Below are 15,339 nucleotides of genomic sequence, written 5' to 3' on the forward strand. Positions count from 1 at the left end.
GGAGTGAGGGCTGGTGGGTTGGAGCAGGGGGGACTGAGAGTCAGGATTCCTGGGTTCTCTCCCAGCTCTGGCAGGGGAGTGGGGACTAGTGGTTAGGGCGGGGAAATGGGCTCCAGAATGCCTGGTTTCCATTGCTAAAACACTGGCTTGCTGTGAGATGTTGGGAACACGCCTGCCCTTCTGTGACTCAGTTTCCCTGCCTGTAATATCTGGATTGTACCTTCCCGGCGGGGAATAGGGGTCAGAGCACGCGATCCCAGCAGGGGGGAAGCACCCTGGGAGGGTGCGTGGTGTCAAGCAGCTATCTCAGCTTTAGCCACAGACGTGGCAGCTTGCAATAACTGTGGGTCCTTGCCAAGGCGACGTTCACATGCTCCCCGTAGCTGACGAAGCAAAGGGGCTCCAGGGTCTGCGCCGCGACGTTGTGGATAGTCAGGGCCCCCCAGCCAGCTCCCTGCTCTGGCACCTTCAGCCCCAACGTCCCCCAGCCCAGGCGGGTGTGATCGGTGGGCGAGCTGGTGCGGCTCAGAACCAAGGCACTCCCCAAGGTCACCGCGAGGGACGATCGTCCTCGGGGATGATCCTCACACCACAGGGTGCGCTGGGGAGGGGAGGCCAGATGCGAGAGACTGAAGGACGGGGAAAGGGATTCGTTAGGACACCAGCAGGGCTCTCGGGGACACTCCAGGCACAGTCTCCCCAAAGCCCCTAAAGGCCCCGCAAGCGCAGTCCATGGGGCAGGATCATGTGAGAAGTTACTGGGGGCCCCAGGCTGTGATGCACCTAAATACTCATGGGCCAGAGCTGACAGTTCCGCTGGCTTCTGCGGGCTTTCGACCGTCTTCACCGGCTCCTGGCCTCTGCCCTCTGCTGCAGGAGGCCGTCCACTGAGAGATCCCCACAGGGCAGGACCCTGAACAGGCCCCGCAAGCCCCATCCCGGCTGTGAAATCACTTCCTGTCCCAAACACCGGCAGCCAGGAAACCTCCTGTGCTGAGTGAGTGTTCCCTGGGCAGCATTGCTGTACCCCTGTTATCTAGCTGCCACGTCCCACCCCAGAAATGGGTGCATTTCAGCTTTGGGCAAGTGAGCCCTGTGCAGCACGGCTGTTAAACACCTCCTGTGTCCCACCCCAGAAGTGCATGCATTGCCACACTGTGTGCGCATTCCCTGAGCAGCACTGCCACGTGGCTGTTAAACTGCTGCCATCTTCCACCCCAGAGGCAGCTGCATTTCAGTGGCAGGTGCAGTAATCCTTGTTTATCCCTTATCTGCTTCACCCAGGGGAGGCTCAGAGGATTAACTTGTCTTTGCACAGTGGGAATGAACCTTGCTGGGGCACTGCGGGGTGCTCGACCTGGTGGATATTTCCTTTAGAAAGGAACCAAGCTGGGGCATTTCTGCTAATGCGGGGAGAGGCCTCCCTTTCCAAGAAATGCCGCTGGCCACGCAACCCTGCTGCTCTGCGTCAGGCTTCCCCCCAGGATGTGGCTGTAACTGCCCTATCAGCTTGGTACACGCAGTGTGAACTTCGAAACAACCTTTCTCTTTGCCCTCAGTGAAACCTCCCTGGATCCAACCCTAGAGATTCCCCAAACCTGAGGAAAATCCACACGACACCGAACAGTTTGAAGCGCCTGCTGTAACCTGCTTCCTGGGACCTCTTGCCATGCAAACTCCCTCCTGCTGGCACCCTGGCCAGTGCGTACAGAGCAGATCCTGACTTTAAACACGCTTTTCCCCACTGTGTTTACGGCTTCAAACCTTCGGGTTGGCTTTCTGCTGTTCATATGAACTACTGGGAGTGGGAACGTGGCCCAAGGCTGTATCCTCTGCGCCCGTGACGGCTTCCTGCCACTTGTTGCTTCTGCCCTGTACAGAAATGTGCACAGCTACCATCTGTTCAGTGCCATGGAAATGCGAGCAGCTACGTGTGTGCCTGGGACAAGATGGACACAGTCGGCCATGGCTTGTCACTAATCGCAGAGCCCGAAATGGGTCTGGGGGAGGGAACAGACTGGCAGGGCCTTTGAGTCCAACCCTCTGTGCTGAGGCAGGACCAATCAAACCTGCTTACTACAGAATCACAGGACTGGAAAGGACCTCGAGAGGCACCTAGTCCAGCCCCCTGCACTCCTGGCAGGACTCAGTATTATCCAGACCATCCCTGACAGGGGTTTGTCCAACCTGCTCTTAAAAAGTCTCCAGTGATGGAGATTCTACAACCTCCCTGGGCAATTTATTCCAGTGCTAAACCACCCTGACAGGTAGGAAGTTTTTCCTAATGTCCAACCTAAACCTCCCTTGCTGCAATTTCAGCCCATTGCTTCTTGTCCTGTCCTCAGAGTTCAAGAAGAACAATTTACCTCCCTCCTCCTTGTAACACTTTTCATGTACTTGAAAACTTTTCTCAGGTCCCATCTCAGTCTTCTCCTCTCCAGACTAAACAAAACCAATTTTTTCAATCTTCCCTCAGAGCTCATGTTTTCTAGCCCTTTCATCATTTTTGTTGCTCTTCTCTGGACTTTCCAGTTTGTCCACATCTTTCCTGAAAAGTGGTGCCCAGAACTGGACACAATACTCCAGCTGAGGCCTAATCAGCACAGAGTAGGGCTGAAGAATTACTCCTCGTGTCTTGCTCACAACACTCCCGCTGATACAGCCCAGAATGATGTTTGCTTTTTTTTGAGCACGGTTACACTGTTGACTCAGATTTAGCTTGTGACCCACTATGACCCCAGATCGCTTTCCGCAGTTGTCCTTCCTGGGCAGTCATTCCCCATTTGTGTGTACAACTGACTGTTCCTTCCTCAGGGGAGCAGTTTGCATTTGTCCTTCTTGAATTTCATCCTATTTACTTCAGACCATTTCTCCAGTTTGAATTTTAATCCTATCCTCCAAAGCACTTGCAACCCCTCCCAGCTTGGTATCGTCCACAAACTTTATCAGTGTCCTCTCTATGCCATTATCTACATCATTGATGAAGATATTGAACAGAACCTATCCCTATGGGACCCCACTGATTATGTCCTTCCAGCCTGACTGTGGACCATGATTGCTACTCTCTGGGAATGATTTTCCAACCACCTTATAGTCGCTCCATCTAGGTTGCATTTCCTTAGTTTGTTTATGAGAAGGTCATGCGAGATAGTATCAAAAGCTTTATTAAAGTCAAGATGTACCACATCTACCACTTCCCCCCAATCCACAAGGCTCGTTACCCTGCCAAAGGAAGCTTTCAGGTTGGTTTGACCTGATTTGTTCTTGACACGTTATCGTCTAGGTGTTTGCTAATTGATGGGTTAATTCTTTGCTCCATTATCCTTCCTGGTACAGAAGTTAAGCTGACTGGTCTGTAATTCCCCGGGTCGTCCTTATTTCCCTTTTTATAGATGGGCACTAGATTTGCCCTTTTCCAGTCGTCTGGAACGTCTCCCGTCTTCCATGACCTTTCAGAGATAATCGCTAATGACTCAGATATCTCCTCAATCAGCTCCTGGAGTATTCTAGGATGCATTTGATCAGGCCCTGGTGATTTGAAGACATCTAACTTGTCTAAGTAATTTTTGACTTATTCTTTCCCTATTTTAGACTCTGATCCTACCTCATTTTCACTGACATTCACTATGTCAGACGTGCAATCGCCACCAGCCTTCTTGGTGAAAACCAAAACAAAGATGTCATTAAGCACCTCTGCCTTTTCCACATTTTCTGTTATTGTCTTTCCCCCTCATTGACTATTAGGCCTACTCTGTCCTTGGTCTTCCTCTTGCTTCTATTGTATTTGTAGAATGTTTTCTTGTTTCCTTTTATGTCCCTCGCTAGTGTGATCTCGGTTTGTGCCTTGGCCTTTCCAATTTTATTCCTACTTGTGCTCTTTGTTTATATTCATCCTTTGTAATTTGACCAAGTTTCCACTTTTTTGTAGGCCTCTCTTTTGAGCTTTAGATCATTGAAGATCTTCTGGTTAAGCCCGGGTGGTCTCTTGCCAGACTTCCTATCCTTCCTACTGTGACGGGGTTGGGACTCACCACCCAGCGCCTCCCACTGGTTGTTCTGGGCATTAGCTCAGTGCATGGGGAGTGCCCTCTGCTGGTGGTGTCCCGTCTGTCATCTGTTCCTCGCTGGTGTCTGGACCCACGTTGTTCCCCACTTGGCAGCATCCTCTTCAGGCCACTGCCCCCTAGTCCATCCTCATCCCCTTCCAGGCGGGGTGGAGGGGTGTTCAGCAGTCCTTGCACTGGCCTCAGTGGCCAACCACAACCTCCAAAGTTTAGCCCCTTGTCTCAAGGGCCGGTTGCAATTTGTCTCAGCCACCCTACTGCATGGCCAGCTGCAGGACAAGGGGGGACCCAGGCCCACCCACTACCCTGGGTCCCAACCCAGGGACCCCCTAGTGACAACCTCCCTGCCCTCCTTCTCTCTGTTTGTCCAGCTGTCCCTGGGCCACTTCCGCTCCAGCCCCTCACACCCTCCAGGCTCTTTCTATCAGGACCGCAGTCTGGCAGGTCTTGGGTTGGAGTCCGACTATGCTCCCCCTGAGCCTGCCCTGCCAAGGTCCTGGTCCCTGCTCTGGAGACAAACCTTCCCCCATGAAGCTCTGGGGCAGACTGCCTGCTCCTTTCCTGGGCAGCCTTTATATAGGGCCTAGCCTAGCCCTGATTGGCTGGCTCTAATATCAGCCCCTGATTGGCTCTCAGTAAGCCCTTTCCTGATTGGCTGCCAGCTGCGCAGACACTCTGGCCTACTCTAGCCCCCTCTCACATGGGAGTGGGGCACTCGCCCCACCACACTTACGCAGTGGGATGGTTTGCTCTTGCGCCCTTAATAACGTCTCTGAGAAACCGCCAACTGTCTTCTATTGTTTTTCCCCTTAGACTTGCTTCCCATGGGATCTTACCTACCAACTCCCTGAGTTTCCTCCAGTCACCGCCTTGAAATCCATTGTCTTTGTTGTGCTGTTCTCCCACCTACCAGTCCTTAGAACCATGAACTCGATCATTTCATGATCACTTTCACGGTACAATAGTTTGCCCAGAGCTTTGAGATCCTCAGACACCGCTGCTATCAGGGCATTGTTACTAGTGAGTCTGCCTCGTTCGGTACATTACCCTTCTCTGAGCCCAGCTGCCCAGAGACTCACCCACCTCCCTGTGTTCATCTGGCCAGCTAGGAAGAGACTTGGACCTACTCCAGAGCTCTGCAAAGAAACAAACGGCTCCTGCCCCCACCCTGCCTGAGCAGTTAGACTCACCAGCCAGCAGCCAGAAGCAGAGCCGGCTCAGGCCCAGATGGGGTCATTTTCACCTAACTCTGAGCTTCGGTTGGGCATGTGGGCAGGAATACAGCTCAGCTGCCTTAGAACGTCTGCTTACACCTCGTTCCCCTCCCTCCCTCGGTCACACTGACTCATCTGCATCTACCGAGCAAGCCTTGTATCCAAACTGGATCCCTGCCCTGCCCCCTCTCCACCGCAGGCTCAAGGACTCCCCAAGGTGCCTCCCCGTGATTTCCAGCCCATCACTGTTCGGTTTGGGGAGGGTCTTGCCCTCTCCAGGTGCACGGGCGACTGAGAGGCAGGTCCTTTCTCGGTGTGCCACGTAGACTGGTGCCAATGGGTGCCACCCCTGCCCAAAGTGGAAGAAACAGCAGCGGCTGCTCAGAGGTGCAGGGGCTGAGGCTGGATCTGGCTCAAGGCGCTTGGGTTTAATCTAGACTTTTAATTATTCAGGGCCATCAACGTCAGGAGGTTTCTGCCCTGTTAGAATTGAGCTGTGCCCACCCCCAGCTCGTTCCAAGCCGGGGACACAAACATGTTATGAGCTGGGGCTGGATTCAAACCAGCTACCTCCCATGTCCCACGGCGGGGCCCCTCTAATGCCCGTGGGCCATACTGATGTAAGCAGAGTCAGGATGACTCGACCCTGACATCTGGTGGTGAATTATGGGAAGTGTGGGAAGAATTTCAGAAAAAGTGTGGATTCTCAGATATTTGCATGGGCGTGCCCAGCATAGCCCAGTGCAGCCTGGGATGGTTATTTTGACAGCTCTGGGATCCCCAATTTCTTTGTTATTGGGGCAGGATAAGTAAAGTGTTGCCACCTGATTATGTGAATGAGGAACTAGGAGACTGCTTTAGGACAGAGATGTCTCAATATAACTTAAGTGACACTTGCTAAACAAGGGACATGGGTTCCAAAACCCAGTGAATTGAGAGAGGTTGGGGGTGGGGGTGGTGTGTCTGTTTGTTGGGGGAAGATCTTAGACACCAATTGCATGTCCTTTTGGCATTTTTCAAGAGCAGAGCTAGTTTTGATTCCACTAGGAGTCCATCTAGAGACTGCAGAGCTGAATTCATGTTGGACCAATGGTGCACCAGCACCAGGGCTCCCCCACTAAGAGCTGAGATCACTGAGTGCTGCCTTAACTAGTGGGGGAGCCTGAAGACCTATCGTAAATGGCTGGTAGGTGCCCCTTAACACCTTGTGTGGACTCCCCCCCCCCCCACCTTTCCATCCAGGCTGGGGAGAGTAAAACTCTGCAGATAAACTTTTGAATTCTGGGGTGGCACTGAGCAGAGACTTTTGGGTTGTTGGACTTTGGGGTGATTGGACTTAAGACCCTAAGGGGGAAAGGACATTGCCAAACGTACTTGGAGGTGGGTTTTTGCTTATGGTTTCTGTTATAATCCTGTTTGTGGTGTTTCTCCAATGGGATGCTGCATTGATTCCTTCCTTTATTAAAACATGTGCACAAGCACCAGGGCTAGACACCCTGGAGAGCTGCGGCCCAGCTCGGCTCCTCTGCTCGGTCACAGCCCACCAGCCGGGGCACATCAGGGAAAGGGCCGTGACCCCATCTGCCCCTGGAACCAGTCCCCTGGGGTGAGGGCTTCGGGCTCAGACACCTCTGGGCTCCTCCTTGTCCTCACCCAAAGATTCAGGCCCATCACTGCCCAGTTCTTCCCCCTTCCAAGTTGCCCTCCCCACTGCGGGGGGCGGGGGGCAGCCCTGGACCGCAGCTAAGACGTCATGAAGCTTTTTCTCACAAGCCACCACACTCCCAGGGCTATGCCGCCGAGAACCATAATCACCCCCAGCACCACTGCAACTGTCACAATCCAGGACCTTGGGGGAACTGTGGGAGAAGCGAAACACGAGTCAGGGGGAGCCCCAGCTTGCTTCCTCCTGCCCCCCACAGGGCCTGGGTGCCCCTCCCCCTTCCCCCACAGAGCCTGGGTGCCCCTTCCTTCCCCCGCAGGGCCCGGGTGCCCGGAAGCCCCCCCGCCCCCAACAGGGCACAGGTGCCCTTGAGCTCCCCACACACACACAGGGCCTGGGAGCCTCCCTGCCTGCTGCCCCCAGCCGCCCTGCCCGGAGGCACTGCAGGACACAGTAGCCCTGTCTCGGTGGCCCCCAGCCAGACCTTGCTGTCTGCCCTGACAGGAAGGGGATCAGACCAAGCCGGCAGGGCTGGGGACCCTGGCCCAATGAATAGCCCCCGCCTGGACCCACAGACATGTCACCAGGGAGCCAGTGACTGAGGCAGGCATGGAGCCTGTGGCTCCGGGTCCCAAGTGTTCCCAGCCTTGGGCCCGGCTCCAGGGGCTGGCACAGAGCCCCTCCGCAGAGGGGAAGGAAGGTGCCCTGGGGCCCGTTGCTTTTACCTTCGATGAGGACATCGATGTGCCCCGAGCTGGCCCCGTATCTGTTCTGTGCCACGCACCGGTAGGTCCCATTGTGGGCACATTGAGCCGAGTGCACGGTCACCGTCTGGCCGCGGTCAGACAGCTCCACGCTGGCATTGGAGGGAAGCTCCCAGCGCAGCTTGGGTGGGGGGTTCCCCTCGGCGCTGCACCACACCGTGAAGTTAGCGCCGACCCCGAACTGCAGCCGCTCCATGGAGACCTTCACGCTGTGGGGCGGGGCTGGAAGGGCAGGGAGACAGCGGGGGTCAGCAAGGAGGGGCCAGCTGGGAGTGGGCCCCGGGGGGGCTGATCCCCACTTCCCACCCGTGTGCCCCACACCATCAGGCTTGCCCCGGTTTTCTCCTGGCCACCCTGCCAAGGGGGAGATGGGTATCACTGTCCCGGCATTACTGGGGGGCAGTGCTGGAAGTCTGGGCTCCAGGGTCAGAGTCCCAGCTTGGGGTGGGGTCAGAAAAGGGAACCCTGCTGGGGCTTTCCCGAGTGCTGCAAAGGGAGCGGGGGTCTGGCAGTTACAGACAGGTGCTGAAAGCCAGGACTCCTGGGTTCTATCCCAGCTCTGGGAGAGACCTGGGGGCAAATGGTTAGAACAGGGGGCTGGGAGCCAGGATTCCTGGGTTCTATCCCTGGCTGCGGGAAGTAATTTTGTTTCTTATTTCCATGGTCTCAAAAAGAGACAAAAAGTAATCGCAAAAAATATTTTAAGTACATCGGAAGCAGGAAGCCTGTTAACCAACCAGTGGGGCCACTGGACGATCGAGATGCTAAAGGAGCACTCAAAGGCGATAAGGCCATTGTGGAGAAACTAAGCGAATTCTTTGCATCGGTCTTCACGACTCAGGAACATGAGGGAGATTCCCAAACCTGAGCCATTCTGTTTAGATGACAGATCTGAGGAACTGTCCCAGACTGAGGTGTCATTAGAGGAGGTTTTGGAATAAATTGATAAATTAAACAGCAATAAGTCACCAGGACCAGATGGTCTCACCCAAGAGTTCTGAAGGAACTCAAATGTGAAATTGCAGAACTACCAACTGTGGTGTGTAACCTGTCATTTAAATCAGCTTCTGTGCCAGATGACTGGTGGATAGCTCATGTGGTATCAATTTTTAAAATGGGATCCAGAGGTGACCCCCGCAATTACAGGCCTGTAAGCCTGACTTCAGTCCCAGGCAAACTGGTTGAAATTATATTAAAGAACAATATTGTCAGACATATAGATGAGCATAATTTGTTGGGGAAGAGTTAACATGGTTTTAGCAAAGGGAAATCATGCCTCGCCAATCTACTAGAATTCTTTGAGGGGGGTCAACAAGCAGGTGGACAAGGGGGATCCAGTGGATATAGTGTATTTAGATTTTCAGAAAGCCTTTGACAAGGTCCCTCAGCAAAGGCTCTTAAGCAAAGTAAGCTGTCATGGGAAAAGAGGGAAGGTTCTCTTGTGGATTGTTAGCTGGTTAAAAGATAGGAAACAAAGGGTAGGAATAAATGGTCAGTTTTCAGAATGGAGAGAGGTAAATAGCGGTGTCCCCCAGGGGTCTGTACTGGGCCCAGTCCTAGTCAACATATTCATAAATGATCTGGAAAAAGGGGTAAACAGTGAGGTGGCAACATTTGCAGATGATACAAAATTAGTCAAGACAATTAAGTCCCAGGCAGCCTGTGAAGAGCTACAAAAGATCTCTCAAAAGTGGGTGACTGGGCAACAAATTGGCAGATGAAATTCAATGTTGATAAATGCAAAGTAATGCACAGTGGAAAACATCATCCCAACTATACCTATAAAACGATCGGATCTAAATTAGCTGTTACCACTCGAGAAAGGAATCTTGGCATCATTGTGGAGATTTCTCTGAAAACATCCACTCAGTACAACAGCGTTTAGTAAAGAACTAGATCAGTTCATGAAGGAAGGTCCCCCAATGGCTATTAGCCGGGCTGGGCAGGGGTGCGGACCCCAGCCTCTGTTTGCCAGAAGCTGGGGATGGGCGAGAGGGGATGGGTCACTTGCTGATTCCCTGTTCTGGTCACTCCCTCTGGGGCACCTGGGCCTGGCCCCTGTCGGCAGACAGGACACTAGGCTGGATGGACCCTGGGTCTGTCCCAGTCTGGCCGTTCTGAAGTTCTTATGGTCAGGAAGCTGCTGCACACTAAGGACCCACTCACAGTAACTGACAGCTCCTCACCCCAGATGTGCAGGGTGGCCCTGGCGCTGTCACTCAGCACCTCGTGGCCCACGCGGAGCCAGGCCTGGCACACAATCTCCTGCCCGTGCTGCGTGGGCTGTGCCACGAAGCTGTACCCCACGGCCGGGCTGCCACGGCTTTCGTTGAGGGTGCTGCCCCCGCTGCTCAGGGTGACGTTGATGTCGGAGGGGATGGAGCCGGACACAAGGCTGGAGACGTTGCAGGTGATTCGCTCCTGGTGACCGGCCACCATCTCGGCTCCCAGGTGGATCTCGGGGGGTGAGAATCCTGGGGGGAGGGGGAAACAAAGGGAAATGAACCTTCCTGAACCTTCTTCCTGCATATAACGGGCCAGGGGCCCTGCCTTTTTGTAAAGATTGTGCTCGATGCCCGGGGAACCAGGACTCCTGGGTTCCATTCTGGGGGGGAGGGGACTGTGGGGGCTGGTGGTTAGAGCAGAAGGAGCTGAGAGGCAGGACTCCTGGGTTCCATTTCCGGGTGTGGGAGGGGCCGGTGGGGGGAGCTAGGAGGCAGGACTCCTGGGTTCCATTCCCAGGGGTGGGACGGGTCAGTGGGGGGAGCTGGGAGGCAGGACTCCTGGGTTCCGTTTCCAGGTGTGGGAGGGGACGGTGGGGGGAGGTGGGAGGCAGGACTCCTGGGTTCCATTTCCGGGTGTGGGAGGGGCCGGTGGGGGGAGCTAGGAGGCAGGACTCCTGCGTTCCATTCCCAAGGGTGGGAGGGGACGGTGGGGGGAGCTGGGAGGCAGGACTCCTGGGTTCCATTTCCAGGTGTGGGAGGGGACGGTGGGGGAGCTGGGAGGCAGGACTCCTGGGTTCCATTTCCAGGTGTGGGAAGGGCCGGTGGGGGGAGCTGGGAGGCAGGACTCCTGGGTTCCATTCCCAGGGGTGGGAGGAGCAGTGGCAGGAGCAGAGTGCTGGGAATCTGGACTCTGGGGTTTTATTCTTTGCACTGATTTCTAGTCCTTGGAAAAGTCTTTCCCCTCCCAGGGGTGGCACTGGGGGGGCAGGAGTAAGCGTGCAGTTAAACCTCAGCGTACGGTACACGTGGAGCCTGGCTTTTTCGGTGATGTTCGTGGAGCTGACGTAGCACAGGGGCTCCAGGACCCACTCTGTGAGGTTGGAGATGTGCAGAGACATCCAGCCGGTTCCCTCCTTCGTCACCTTCGTCACCGACGTCTCCCAGCCCAGGCTGGTGTGACTGGAGCACGTGCTGGAGCAGTTCAGAACAACGTCACCTCCAAATGCCACCGCCGGGTCCTTGGGCACGATGCTCAGGCCGCATGGGTCTGGGTGAGCTGGGGAGCAGAGAGACAATCAGACAGGCTCCCCCCAGCCCACATGGCCACAGCAGCCCACCCCCCTCTGGGGACACCACATGGGCCAGGCCAGGCTCCCCCCGGGGACCTCCCAGACCCAGCTGCCCCGCAGCCCAGATCTCTCTCTGGGACATTGGGCTGTTCTCCCCCAGGGCTGCGTCTCAGTTGGTGCCCAGAATGGACGCACAAAGGGGCAGCAGGCCTGGCAAAGTGTCTGTCACAGTTCAGGGCAATTGCACCTGTGTTTGCCCCCCGCCTCCTGCCCTGTGGTGCAGCAAGGGCCCTGCACTGGGCTCCCGGCTCCTCAGGCATCACCTCTCTTGGGCAGAGACCTGCAGATCTCACCCTCGTGCAGGGTTCCCTGCCTACGCAATGCCCAGCTGCATGGTGCTTTCTCTGCAACGCCATGAACGGTGCGGTGGCATCCTGGCACCGGAATGTGTAATTAGGCCAGGTTTTGTACAAAGTCTGCCTTGTGAGGTAGTCTTGGTCTGCTAACATGAATACCTCGTTGGATTGTCGCTGCCATCGCTGTACGCGAAGTTAGGAAGTTTGGCTCTGTACCTGTTACTGAAACGTGCTGAGGCTGAACACACTCCCAAGCTGCCTTTCAGGCACAACAGTAAAAAGGCCAAACAATGTTGGTGGCTGACTGAGGAATTGCACACAAGCACAAGGATCACCCCAGGAACTGTGTGCAATAGAAACCTCTCCCAGCATAGGCACCGACTTCGTGGGTGCTCCAGGCCTGGAGCACCCATGGGGAAAAATTAGCGGGTGCTCTGCACCTACTGGCAGCCAAGCTCCCCTCACCAGCTGCCCCACCTCCTCCTTCCACCGAGTGCACCGCGTCCCCGCTTCTCCATCTACCTCCCAGTGCTTCCCGCCCGCCTGCCGCCAAACAGCTGTTTGGCAGCATTAGCACGCTCCGAGAGGGTGGAGGAGGAGTGGGAACGTGGCATGCTCAGGGGAGGAGGCAAGGAAGGGGTTGTAATGGGGCAGAGAGGGGGCGGGGACTTTGGGGAAGGGGTGGAGTGGAGGCGGGGCCGGGGGCAGAGTGGGGGTTGAGCAGCCACGGGACAGAAGGGAAGTCAGCGCCTCTGTCTCAGAGCCAGCTCTACACATCGGGAACTGTTTGACCCAGCTCATGGCAAAAGAGCTTTCCAGCAAATGAGGAGAAGATATAAAAGGGGGAAATGACATCCTGAGGGGACCTCACTCTCCCAACAACACCACACCTGGAAACCCCTGAGGAACAAAGACTGAACAGGGGGGAAGTGCTGGTCCCAAGTTAAAGGGATTTCTAGCCTATCTATGAAAACCTGGGAAAGCCCAGGCAGCTTGTGCCTTAAGAATCCGCCAGCCTGTTTATCACTCAGGGCGAGAATTTGCTAATTTGTATCCTATCTCTCTAGTGTGTTAAACTCAGTTTGCGGTTTTGTTTCTTTACTAGGTAATTTGCTTTGCCATTTGCTTTCACTTACAATCACTTCAAATCTATCTTTGTATTTAATAAACTTATTTTTGCTTTTTCGAAAACCAGCGCGTGGGAGAAATAACTCAGAGCAGAAAGCAGTTGCGCATTTCCTCTCCACATTGAGGGAGGGGGCAAATTTCATGAGCTTGTGCTGTGCAGTTCTCGGGGCAGCGCAAGACAGTATAACTCTGGGTTTACACTGGGGGGTGGGTGGGAGGTGCCCTAGCTGTGCCTCTCCATGCAGAGCTGCTCACAGTGTCTGCATGTAACTGCAGTTGGGTGTGTCCCTGCCTGGGTGTGTGCTGGTAAAGTGCCGGCTGGAGCTTGGGAGCAGGCTTGGCAGGCTGGTCACAGCAGTACTGTGTAAAGAGAGGCCAGGCTGGTGGGTTGGGGGGCTCAGTGGTACCCTAGGTCCAGGTAGCTCCCCGGGGGGAACCTGTCACAGGCGCCTTGGCCTCAAGTAGAAGCTACTCCCCCGGCCTTTCCTAGCACTGTTATTCTCAGGTGAAAGCACTACAGAGAAGACATCGAGTGATTAAAGGACCCGCATGAGTGTCCCAGAGACCAGCCCAGGCAGTGCTGCAAGCCCCACCCCGCACTCAGAACAACACGCACCCTCGTGCCAGGTCAGTCTCCCGTCACCGCTCGGGTCTTTGGTCTTCAGACCCCAGGAACAGCTAGTCAGCCAGACAGCGGCTCTTTGCTCAGGGTGTAGCCTCTGAAGGGTGGGTCTGCAGGGGAGAATTTGCTTCCCACCCATCCCCAGGTATTTGGTGGGAAACCCACTGAATTTTTCTTATCCCCAAAGTTCCTTTTTGTCTGGCACAATTTAAAGTAGTTCTTTGATGCTCAGCCCACTTCCCACGTTCCCACTGCTCCTGTGGGCCTGCGAGAGATGCTCCAGACATCCCATACCCACCCACAGACTTGGCATTTAAACTCCAATGGATCCCCCCTCTCCCAAGCTATTTAAACTTGATTCATTCAGAGCTACGGAAATTGCCAGTCGCATCTCAGGGGCAGCCTGGCCTTTCTTTGTAAAGTCAGGGGGTTGGCGGTGACGTTACAAAGAAATCAAGAATAAAATCATTCTAAATACCGAGTCAAAGCCAAGGGCTGTGGCTCATTTGTAACTCACCAGTCAGATCCGGGTCTTCCCTACGGGTCTGCAAATACTGACTCGTTACCCTCCTCCCTCTCTCTAGGTTAGGACTGGGGGCTGGAAGCCCATGGGGCAGCGTGCCAGCTGGCAGAGTGCTGAGTGGGAAGCTCTGTTTCCTGCCTTATGCCTGACCTAGGAGAAGTAATTTCCCCTTTCTGGGCTTGTTTTTCACCTTCAGTCTCTGGGAGCTTGTTTCCGTAGGCCAGGTTCTCACACTGCTTCTGCGCTGCGCCCGGCACAACAGGACCCTGACTCTAGCTGGGGCTGCTCAGTGCTACCAAAATATGCATCATAAATCTGCCCAGTGCAGAGAATCATCATCTCCAGCCATCGCCCGTGCTTGGGAGGGGCCCACTTCCAGCGCGGAGCCATTCCAACAAACGCTTTTGCCAGGCTGGGAGTCTCTCTGCTACTCACAAGGTTGATTTGTGTCAAAAGGCAGCCAACTCTGATGCTCACTCTCCTGCAGCTTCAGCCGCAGCCCGAGGGGCACTCGGTCTAGCCCTTCGGAGCCCCTGCTCCGTGGGAGGCACTGTTGGGGTCGCCTCACCCTGGGCCGTGACTACAGAGCCCAGGTCGCGGTGCCCCCCTACAAATCACCCCTTTCCGGCTCCAGAGCTAAAAGCACGAGCTGGCACCTGCCAGGCAGGTTCGGATGCTGTTGCGTGTGGCACCGCGACACTACAGGCACGTCGGGAAGAGAAGGTTGAACCCACTCTCAGCTGCTCATCTTCAAACTCACCGGCAGCACGGCCTGAGCTCCTCACCAGTGGACCCGGAGAACACGCAACTTACCCAGGGGCAGGCAGCAGAGCAGAACCAGTGGTGTCAGGCCAAGACAGAGGCAGTGAGATGTCATTGTGCACCAGGAGAACCGTGTGTCTGGAGAGGAGCCTGTGCGCAGAGGCCACCCACAAGGCAGGTCCTACCCCTTCCTGCTCTGGGCTGGGCATCATATCCTGGTGCTGTGCTCTCCCCGCAATCTGGGAGTGACCAGTCCGGCTACCAGGGGCAATCCCACAGGCAGGTCCCAGTTACACTGCTCCTTGGGGCTGGGACAAGATGGGTTCAAGCCACCTGGGCACTGCCCACCCCGCAGCCTCACCGCTGCTCTGACCCTCTGCTTCCCACCGGGCCTCGGGGGCGCAGAGACTAGGCACAGCACCACGCACACTAACCATGCGCCCGCTCGGCCCCCATGCCAGGCGCTGGGTGCAGGGCTTTGTGCCCACTCCATGCTGGGCTGGGAGGCCCTGTATGGGGAGGCAACTCAGAGGGGCATTTCCACCCGTTATGCTGCCCAAGCAGCATCAGCCCCCAGTCTCCCCAAGCTGCAATTCAATCCCCATGGTGCCAATGGCTCCAGCCTCTCAACGGGATGCGACCTCCCAACTCCTGTGGTGCAGCCCCAGGGGGAGCCGGCTGCTGCCCGCTTCCCCGAGGGGTGAGAAGCAGTAGGAGGGCAGACGGGTG

The 15,339-nt window shown here is 55.5% G+C and overlaps 1 protein-coding gene across 1 annotated transcript; it reads right to left on the minus strand.

The window, feature by feature from the left end:
• Positions 1 to 6,750: 6,750 nt before the first annotated feature.
• LOC116832440 (vascular cell adhesion protein 1-like) lies at positions 6,751 to 14,844 on the minus strand. The gene is made up of 5 exons (XM_032793169.2): positions 14,662 to 14,844; positions 10,949 to 11,206; positions 9,892 to 10,179; positions 7,667 to 7,927; positions 6,751 to 7,137 (listed from the first exon to the last, which is right to left on the minus strand). Exons 1-5 carry the CDS (start codon positions 14,723 to 14,725, stop codon positions 7,022 to 7,024), a joined length of 987 nt encoding a protein of 328 aa, XP_032649060.1. The 5' UTR covers positions 14,726 to 14,844; the 3' UTR covers positions 6,751 to 7,021.
• Positions 14,845 to 15,339: the final 495 nt, after the last annotated feature.

Source organism: Chelonoidis abingdonii, chromosome 26 (genome assembly GCF_003597395.2).
Source record: "Chelonoidis abingdonii isolate Lonesome George chromosome 26, CheloAbing_2.0, whole genome shotgun sequence".
Lineage (NCBI taxonomy): Eukaryota > Metazoa > Chordata > Testudines > Testudinidae > Chelonoidis > Chelonoidis abingdonii.